Source organism: Trachurus japonicus, chromosome 24, assembly GCF_045865225.1.
Source record: "Trachurus japonicus isolate A0001 chromosome 24, Traja_1.0".
Classification (NCBI taxonomy): Eukaryota; Metazoa; Chordata; class Actinopteri; order Carangiformes; family Carangidae; genus Trachurus; species Trachurus japonicus.
Genome location: NC_140930.1, coordinates 24082740 through 24093643, shown reverse-complemented (window position 1 = coordinate 24093643; position 10904 = coordinate 24082740). Strand labels below are relative to the sequence as shown.

The window sequence follows — 10904 nt, the reverse complement described above, 5'->3', positions numbered from 1 at the left end:
TCTCTCTCTCTCCATCTCTGTCTCATCTTCTTCTCTTTCCTGCTCTCTCTCATCTCTATTTCGTCTCCTAGCAACCTAGAAAGCTGTAGGTAATTATACAGAAGATATTGATCTCTAGGTTTTTTTGGTCCTTTCTCTTGCAGCCCCCCAGTCCCACCCCCCGTTCTGATCTCTGCATCTCTTTCTCCTAATATCTCTTCAGTTCCCGCTTTTAATTTCCTCTTAATCTGAATCACACAATTCAGCGGCTGTAGAAGGTACTTTGACTTTTTTTTTGTCATGCAAAGCAGCGTTAACGTGTGTCTGACAGCGCAGGACTCCAAGAAATCTGGGCCGCTCAACCCAATCACCATCGGATTGTTCAGCCCAAGGCATGCCGTGTAATGTGCTGATGCTTATTACCATGGCAACGTGATGGGAAAAGTTATATGGCAGATGTCTTAAAGTGAGATTTTGGTTATGAGAGTTACACCAGGGACTGAGATAAAGGACCAGCATTAGCCTGGCTATTTACAATCTAATTCCCCCTTAGAACATTATGGTAATGTTCTAACTGTGTGTGTGTGTGTGTGTGTGTGTGTGTGTGTGTGTGTGCGCGTGTGTGTGTGTGTACACAAGATTATTCTTCTTTATTGTTATGAGTGAGAGTGATATGAAACTCAAAATAACCTCTCATTTAATTTTGTTTGTTGACTATAATTGCTGCCTGTCTTTTATTGACTTTTATTTGTTTTCTGTACCTGAAGCAGTGTGTGTGTGTGTGTGTGTGTGTGTGTGTGTGTGTGTGTGTGAGAGAGAGAGAGACGGGCAGGTGTCTTCACACATGTTGTAGCATAACAAAAAACACACTCAAATGAACACATTCAAGTGTGAACCTCACTTTCTTTCTTTCTTTCTTTCTTTCTTTCTTTCTTTCTTTCTTTCTTTCTTTCTTTCTTTCTTTCTTTCTTTCTTTCTTTCTTTAGGCTATATTATTCTCATTTGTAAGGAAAAGCTGACATCACACAGGTTATTTATACATGTATGTATGTATGTATGTATGTATGTATGTATGTATGTGTGTTTCTGATGGCATCCCATTGTGTCCCTCGCCCTGGACTGGATCATCATCACCACAGTGACTGCTCACACACGCCTTTCTTCTCGCCTTTCATCTGCAGACTCTCGCTGCCTTTCATGTTTCTCTGTTTCTCTTCGTCTTTATTTCTCCCTCAACGCCACACGATTCCCCCACACAAGTGAATCACGGCTGACTGTGTTGTCTTTCAGTTCTTTCTGAACACAACAGGCCACATCCCTAGATCGTGGTTGACACGCACAAACAGCCTTTTCAAACACACACACACACACACACACACACACACACACACACACACACACTCTGCACATGGGACAATGATTACTTTCTACATCTCTATCTGCCTGTATCTGATTCATCCAGTGTGAAGCTGGTTACTTGGTAGATCCATATTAATAGTAAGAAAATAGGTGTATTATTAGAGGTTAAACAACCCAGCGGTACATTAAGTAGTTAAAATTAACCCCAGTTTTACAGACTGTTATGTACATAACAGTGATGCAGTCACCCCACTGGGGTTTATCTGAAAAGCTAATCTTAGCACACACATTGTTTTGTTCAACCAGTGTTTCCCATACTTTATGTTATGACCCTGTGCAAAAAGCCTACTTCAGGACACACGTTTGTAAAATGGTCACTGTCACTTCCACCAAGGAGCCATTAACTGTTAACAGGATCAAAGACTCTTGAACTCATAACTTTTTAATAGCTCTTATAAGGAAGGGCTTTTACTAAATGTAAACTAAAGTATTTTTACACTAATGAACTTGTAGTTTTCCCAAAAGCAGCTGAACACTTCCTCCACCACTGGTGACCTTACAGTAAAACCTCAGTGGTAAAAGGGATACTTCACCCAAAATCGATAATTCACCAATTGTCTACTCACCGTCATGCCAAGGAAGGGTTTGGAGAACTTTTGGAGTCATCAAAACACTTTTGGAGTTCCAGGGGCTAGCAATGGAAGCCCCGACATTTTCATGTGGCGACTTCAGGACACTTGGGTCATTCTGGATGAGCAGTATGGAGGTATTTGAATGTTATAGTGTGTGTTTTGGACAATTCAAAATTGAGGTCTGTCCACCGCCATTATGAACTCCAAAAGTTCCTTGGCATGACAGTGAGTAGAAAATTGGTGAATTATCGATTTTGGGTGAAGTATCCCTTGAAGCAGGCGCCCCATGTGTAGAGGCTAAAGTCCTCACTGCAGGTGGCCCCAGTTCGAATCCCGCATTGGGCGGCCCTTTCCTACGTGTCATTCCCCCTCTCTTCTGCTTCCCCATTTCCTGTCTCTCTCAACCACACTGGTATCTAATAAAGGCATGAAAAGCCATATAAAAACAACCTCAGGCTTTTTGCTTGTGACCTAATTTTGCTGTGTTACAGGTAGGTCATGCAGACAGACGTACTTATATGCAAATTTAATGGGACATCACCGAGGCTCTCTCCTCGGCCTCATTAATTTCATCACTGCAAATCCGACATGACAGAAGATCAAGCGAGATATGGCTGTTGATGTTGCATTCATTACCTTGATTATTTTGGCATTTAGCCACTGATATGCTTACCACTCACTGTAGTGATTAATGGGTTTGGTGCTTTGAAAAAACACTGTCACAATTACAAACAAGAAACGCCAAGCTGCCCCATCTCCTGCTTGATTTTGCTCCTCATTAATATGTAAATCAGTTCAGCGAGGTCCTCCAGAGTCTAATCAGACCATCTACTCTAATGCTCACCTGTGGTGTGAGTATGAAGCCTCTATCATGACCTCTTATGGAGTTATATACACATATACACACATGAATGACGTTGCATGGAGGGAGGTGATGTCACTTGAGCTGTTGTTTGATGGTGAGAGATGATTTCAAGGTCGTGTTACACTTGACACACATTCAGCTTCTTGAACACACACACACACACACACACACACACTCACGGATCATCAGGAGCAGAATGGGGTCCAGTATCTTGGCCAAGGACACTTCATCATGCACACTGGAGGATGGGACATTCCTGCTTTCAAGGGCTGTGGCTGGCTGTCCACTAATCAGAGGGACAGTGGTCCAGTCCTTGGTTCCTCCAGCCCACTTGTTGCAGTGTCCCTGAGCATCATCGGTGTGTGTGTGGGTGAATGTGACTAGAGGGGAAGTGCTTTGAGTGGTCATTGAGACTAGAGAAGCTCCATTTACTAAAATGTCATTATACAGAATACTGTTTCAGTTTTAGATTGACCCCATTAGCCATGTGAAAAGGTTTTAGTTACAATATTTTATAAGCTTTACAACTTCCAATGCTGGGTTTTAGCTGAAGTCTGATCCTTCTAACACCACACACACCTCATTGAGCTTTTGGTCCTCGACTTCAGTTACAAAGGTGGTTAAACATTTTGCTGCAGTTCACCAAGACGGATAGAAACCTGGCTGTGAAAACCACGGTGACACATTTTTTGAACCTAAAGAGGAAGTGAAAAGGAGAAAAGAGCGACATCTACTGGGCACAGACATGCATCAGACACTAAACTGAAGATGGACAAATGTTGGCAGAAGGACGATCATTACAGTAATTTATGCAGAATTCAAAGGCTTTTTTGTAACTAATTCCACAAAATCCAGTTTATGTACGTATCTAAAGAGTTAAATTAGATTTTTTTTGTGCCTGATTTTTTAGGCTTTGTGGTGCAGTTCTGAGCTTCCTGTGGCTTTATCAGCCAGAAACCACATCAACTCTGATGTTCCACACAACAGGTATTTCATAAAGTGAATGAGAACAACAATGTAAATTTTAATTCTCCCAAAGTTAAAGTCTGAAAGCTTTGATGGTGAATTGAAATAAGACAATAATACATATAATCAGGATAATGAAGTTTTATTATCTGAGAACATGTATGGTTAATTAGAAAAGATCTTACAAGCTTGAATACACTGAAAAAGACAAAAAGACAAACAACAATTTTTGAAAAAGGTAAAGTTTGCATTATTTAAAAGATGATAGAAAAATAATCTGTTTAAAAGTAGCTGTGAAGATAAACATCAGGTTTCCACCACACTGGAGTTTATTTTAAAAACCCACACTGTTGTTGGACGCCTCTGACGCGGAGGTTGTCGCTTTTATAGGGTTTTGCTTTTGGCCTCAATGATTTTCTTGGCCCACGGCACAGTCGCGTTGACACAGAGCTCTTTGCCACTCACCATTGTGAAGCTGAAACAGAGAAAAGATCGTTGTTGTCAGTGTCGGTTTTATTATGACAGACATTTTGGCATTTTTCTGTAACACATAGCCTAATCTGTTACACCCCTCTAGTTAGAATATATGTGTTTGCTTAATTTCTGCAAACTAAAAGCTAAACAGATTATTTTTTTTCAAACAAGGCCATTTCAGTTGATTCTGATATGAGACACTCACATGACGGCCTGCTTTGGGCACTGCCTGTCTGTGTATTTGAAGCTCGCCACTCTCCTCTTAGGGACGGGATTGGGGACGTAATCAAAGCAACACTTATCTGGAACGAAGCTGCCTGTAACACAAAGAGACACAACAAACAGAGACAGAGAGAGAAAGGCAAAGTGAGATTTAACACAAATTCACTGACATTAAAATAGTATTCACAGTTTTTTGTGTGTTGACCCTTTTGGAGCCTTTTTGATGCATGTGAGGAGACTTCTGCTGCAGCTCTAACACGTTTAAACAAGATGGTCCTTTTTGAAATACATAAATATAATAATTTTTGAGACAATTTATAACGTGTATAACATTATACTTTTTAAAATTTTTTTATCAGTAACGATTGTTAGAAAAATATTCTATTCATCCCCCTGGAGGGAAATTCAAGTCGTCCAGCAGCTTACAAGAACAAGTGACACACACAGAGCAATAAATAACCTCAAATGATATAAATGATAATATAATACAATGAAAGTAAAAGTGTATGGCCTAACAAATGGAAACGATCAGATACAATAAACATTGTTAACTTATAAATTCAGGGGCAACATCACTTAGAATTTCCCCTGATCTTGTACAATAATATAAGAAGACAAGTCAACACTCAAAGAGATGAAGTTAAGACCTTTTACAATTATGAGCGATAACAAAAGTTATAGTCAACTTACTGGTTGATGCCAGAACAGCGAGGGATGCGAAAAACACGACGAAGGCTACCAGCATGGTGGGGTTCTTCTTCATCATCATCATCATCATCTTGTCTGGATGTTTTTCTGTCGGTGTCTGTCGTCCGTCTGTCCGCTTCACTCACAACCCCTCACTCTTATTACCCTGCAGGTCGTGTGTGTGTGTGTGTGTGTCTGTGTGTGTGTGTGTGTGTGTGTGTGTGTTCCATGACTTAATTTTTACCTGCAAACCTGCATAGCCCTGCAAACAGCCTGCGGTCATGTGGTCAACACTTCTCAGAAAGTTGGGGAGAGAGACGTGGGGTGGAGGTGGAGGTGGGGGTGGGGCATTGTGGGTGAGAGTGGATTCAAAATCAATTTAAAAAAAAGATCTCATTGTTACTTCAGCCACTGTGCATGCGTGCATGAGTGTATGTACATATCTGTGCAGTATGCAGATGCTCTGTGGTCTGCAGCTCCAACCACAGATGCTGTTTTTGTGCTTATGTTGCAAATGATGAAACATGTGAACGTCACCTTCATTACTAGAAACATGTGTCTGCATGCTGACAAGAGCTCACACACTTCACCACTTTACTTTTAAGAATTTGTTCCATGCTTATAATTTACAATTTAATTTATAATGTAGTTTTTGTTTTGTTTTAAAATATTTTATATATCATTATGTAACTATAGCTATGTTCAATCTTTTTTTTTTTTTTTTTGTCTGAGGCATTTTCAAGATGTCAGATGTCAGACAGCAGGAAATGAGTGGGCCGATATGGGGACGGCCCACAGTTTGGTTTTTCGACAAGTGGGAAGTCATGGTTAATGGTTAACACCTTATAGCCCCTGAGCCATAATTACACTGCTGCCTACCTATCTAACTCCAACACAGTGACATGTACACTAGAAACGATGTGTACTTTCCCCATAAATACTTTCATTTTCTCAACCACATGGTGTAACATAATAGAATAACCACATTCTAGGTCAATATCAAGTGAAATGAGGAAAGTGTCAATTGTGGTGAGATCCTTATCACATAAGAAGAGACGATAATGATATTGGTTGATCTGGAAACCAATGTCATCATGTCACTGAATAGTTGGATCACTGATGGCTTCTTTCAAATGTTAACCAACAACAGTTACACATCTAGTCAAAATGAAATGATACACTACATCTGTGTAGACACTGCAGTACTGTAACTTGCAGCACATACAGAACAAAACTGGGAGTAATCAGAAAAGTGACTTCTGCTGAGAAGAAAACCTTTAATAGATTGTACACTTGTTACGAGTTATTGGTTGTAAAGTAGATAGACAGACAGACAGATCAATTTAACAGACACACACTGACAAAAAAAACCCAAATGCTGACAACAGCAGAAATCCACCCGGTGCTCACTCACACCGAAACCTGTGGTTTGTTACAGAGTCAGGGGTACAACACAACAAGAATGCACTAATGTAGAAATGTAAAAACAGAGTAAACGAAATGTGTTTCAAAGGTGAATAGGCCTACCAGTTATTCATATCATAAAGATGAGAACATCGTTTATAACGTTGATAAAAGCCACAAACGGCTTCATTACCAATTCATGTTTTGGGAAAATGACAAATTGCGGGACCTTATGGACCAAAGATGAAATTTAACAATGAATCTGCTGCTTAGATCAAATGGCTGGTTGTGAACACAAGTTGAAGTTAATCACATGGCAAATCCAGTTAAGAATTGTCAATTGGAAAATTGTAAAAACAAAAAGATAAATGAAGTGTGTTCATTGATCTCCTTGTAGAGCGAATATGTGAAACAAGAACAATGGCTGTAATATATATGTAATATGGATATAAATCTTTCTATGGCTTAGTCAGCAATTCTACACTGATTAGGAAATTTACCTGAGTGAGATCACTCGGGTGAATTCAGGTTTTGTTTGGAAAGTCTGACATGGAAATTCTGCTCAGGGGTTGGTCGGAAGAGGAGAGCGTTACTTGCTCCACAGATCAGCAAATTGTCACCGCAAATCAGCTCTTCTCACTGGCTCACCTTCCCCTGCTTCTAACATCATTTTACAATTTTGGTGGCCTCAGTAAAAGACAGGGTTGTAATACGCTAAATTCTGTAACCTATTAATTATACCACATTTCTTATATATTTTCAGCATTTAGCTCATATGACTGATCCGTGTTTACTGTCTCTCTGATTAAGGAGATTTTTTTCATTTTTGACATTTTTTTTCATTTTTGACAGTTTTCCCACGTTTATCAAGAATAATAATAATAACAGAGAAAGGAAGAATCGTGTGTCTTATAAAAACAATGAAACAGTTTCTATAAGGTTCAGTGTTCCTTTGTGTCAGCTACAAAGATCTGAGATATATTACTATTACTCTTGTCAAAACCTGCATAACATCTATTGAATTAAAATTTGAAACACTGTTGTTTGATTATAAACAAAATACAGAAAAAACTGAAATAGCAGCACTCACAAAGTAAACTTGAAATATTTATTTAACGCACAGCAGTGCCTGACGGACGCGTTTCAGCCCTTGGCTTTCTTCAGCGTATGAAGTGATTTTTGAGCCGGCACCCAGTTTTATTTTTACATTAGAGTCGGGCACGCCATTCCCTTTGTTCTTTGATTATAAACAAACACAAAATATCTGGTTTTGCCTTACTAACAATGCTGTTATTATAGTTATCATCTAGACAATTATATTATGACTGAAGTTTTGTCAAAAATCACGGCTAGCCAGAGAGAGGATGTACAACATCTTTTGTCTTCTTACAGGCCTATTGTTCTCAGTGACCTTTGAGAGGAATAGAGCAGCCTGGAGAAGAGTGGCTGGCACTCACTCTGTAAGAAGATAGGGTGGCTACCTCCCTCTTGGGAGGAGGCCACGAGCCAGACCAAGGACTAGGTGGAGAGATCATAGCCTGGCCACGGAACGCCTCAGGATACCCCAGTCAGAGCTGGTCAGTGTTGCCGGGGAAAGGAAAGTCTGGGTCTCACTAGTGGATCTGCTGCCCCTGCAACCCGACCTCGGATAAGAGGTTGAAGATGGATGGATGGATGGATGAATTCCCTTTTGACTACTCGAAGAGCATTTTACAGTTTTTAGAAAAAAAGAAGAAAAAGACATTCAATTGGCATTAAGAAACAACACAATAGCAACCTATTTAGTCAAGTACTGGTAAACTACTAAATCATGGTTTAACCCAGGGCTTTCAGACTTCTTATTTTTTCCATGTGGATTCTAGTTGGAATCATAATATGACCCTTTAAGCCCTTACATTTTCTCTCTAATAATATCTTATATAGCTTTTTGTGTGTATAGTCAAGGGTTAAAATACATGCCAAAGTGAGTCACTCGTCAGGGCAAAAACTGTTCTCATTCTGTCGCAAAACAGCTCGCTGCAGGCATGGATTTCTGTTACATCCCTGGTTGGAGATCTGATCTCACTTTCTAGAAATATTGACATCAAAGTGTCCCTCGTGTCCCCAACCAGAGCCTTCCTCCTACCTGCAACCTGAGTCATGACCATAAATAGAATTTTATCTCAAAAACTGATTTTTTAAAAAACATTTTGAATTCTGCTCTCAATAAGTGTTTTAAACATCAGTTTTTCACTTATGGAGCAAAACACCTATTGTTAAAAACTAATCACCAACATTTCCATACTGCCAAGATGCAATTTATGTATTATCAGATTTTTGTCTTGATAGAATTTTTGACATTTTGACAATTTTTGAAATCTGCCTTGACAGCTGCTGCCACCCTGGTGACTGGCTTAGTCCATTTGTGAAGCCACACACCAGGTTTTACTTTAAGCCAATTGGCTAGTGTCAGAGGTTGTAGGTTTAAGTCTCAGCTGAGGCAGAATGGACATTGTATTGCAGATGTTCTTGTTGTCTTCCTATTTTGTCTCTTGTTACTCAGAGTGGCCTAAATTTGTGGCCCCAACCACTGCTGTGAAGCAGCTTTAATTGATCTTAGCTTTTCTACCTGACGGGGAGGTCTGTCTCAAAGTTATGGCCATATTGGTGTGAATTACATAACAGTTTTACACAAGTAATAAAATACATTAGAAACCTTCTATGATTCTCTCAAAACTGTAAACACAAAATCCAACAGCCAGTCTTTTTTGACAAAACTCTCAAACTCTCAAAAAACCAAACACACTCGTCAAAACACTTTTATCTGTGCTCAAAGTCACTAAAGTGAGCTCACACACTAAAACCTGAAAAATGAAATGTACATTACACACACACACACACACACACACACACACGACCTGCAGCATAGTAAGAGTGAGGGGTTGTGAGTGAAGCGGACAGAGGGATGACAGGCACCGACAGAAATACACACACACACACAGCTGGCTTCCTCCTTGTTTCCTGCACCCTGTGACCCGGTTCATGTTGGTTTCATCACTTCATTAGGTAAAAGTGTGAACTTTTCCATTGTTGTGTCTAAGTGATGACACCTGGTCTGTACTTTACTGTAACATCACAGTGCACAAACTATTTTAGCGATTGAAAAAGTGCTTAGAGTTTTGCGAAAAGATGATATGAAAATATGATGAAAATTGTTGATGATTTTGCACTGCAAGCACTCACACCAGACCCACACAGACACACACAGTATCAGTTCATCAGAGTCTGACACATTTTAGATTCATGTCACGCTAGTGGTTAAATGACATACATACTACATCTGTGTGCTGTTGATGGACTTTGTTAAAATACTTTGTTCCACATGCTTGTGGTTCTGCATGTTGATCTGGTGTGTTTTGGGCTTTTGACTTGGTTTTATTGCTCTTATTTACAATAACTCTGTGAGTGTTGAGCTGGTGAAATATAACTGATCAGCAGAGACCTCAAACCTTCTTCAACTTCTACATTACTGTAATGACAGTTTATAAAATGTGTCCTCCAACTTGTGGACTCCATCATTTTTTATTTACCTACATGTGGTAGATTATGAATCTTGGATAAATATTGTTACTTCTATTCCATGTAAAATTAATTTAGTTTGTTTTGTTAAGTTTGACACACAGGCCCTGTGATGTCCAGGAACAAAGTTACTCCAGACAGAGGGAGAGCCAGCCTGTTGTTGGTAGAAGCCCTGTTGACAGTCTACAAATCCCTATCCCCACCGACCCGTCATAGTTTCAGTTTCAGAAGCCAGCATACTGACCAGCTGGAGTTAGGAACCCCTGGCATATCTGGCTAAAATAAATTAAATGAACATAATCCTTTTTTACGTCTCACCATGGGAAAATTTACAGGGTTGCTGCAGCAGACAACAGCGAATAAATATAGTTAATACAGTTAATTAAGTAGTAATAGCAGAAAAAAGCAATATTTGTAATAGAGTATGGTTATATAAGAAGAAAAAAAAAATAAAAAAAAAATCCACATTCCAATTATGTTTTGTGCTGAGAAGTGCAGTCTGACAGCGGCAGGGAGGAAGGTACTGTACAACATAACTCATATTCATTCACTACAACATGATGAACACCACAATGTTGGGAGTGATCAGAAAATATAACTGTAAAAACATTCATGTTTACAAAGGATAGGCTATGAAACTTTTTGTTTCCTATACCTTCATGTCTTAATTTAACTGATACAGTTTTTTTTCAATTGCTTAAGCCTGATTTTCAAAACTGGGCCCAGTTTGTCAAAACACAAGCACAGCCATACACCTA

The 10904-nt window shown here is 39.4% G+C and overlaps 1 protein-coding gene across 1 annotated transcript; it reads right to left on the bottom strand.

Moving 5' to 3' along the window:
- Window positions 1–3927: 3927 nt before the first annotated feature.
- LOC146962018 (monocyte chemotactic protein 1B-like) lies at window positions 3928–5353 on the bottom strand. Its single transcript, XM_085770904.1, has 3 exons — window positions 5188–5353; window positions 4481–4592; window positions 3928–4276 (listed from the first exon to the last, which is right to left on the bottom strand). Exons 1-3 carry the CDS (start codon window positions 5273–5275, stop codon window positions 4186–4188), a joined length of 291 nt encoding a protein of 96 aa, XP_085627030.1. The 5' UTR covers window positions 5276–5353; the 3' UTR covers window positions 3928–4185.
- Window positions 5354–10904: the final 5551 nt, after the last annotated feature.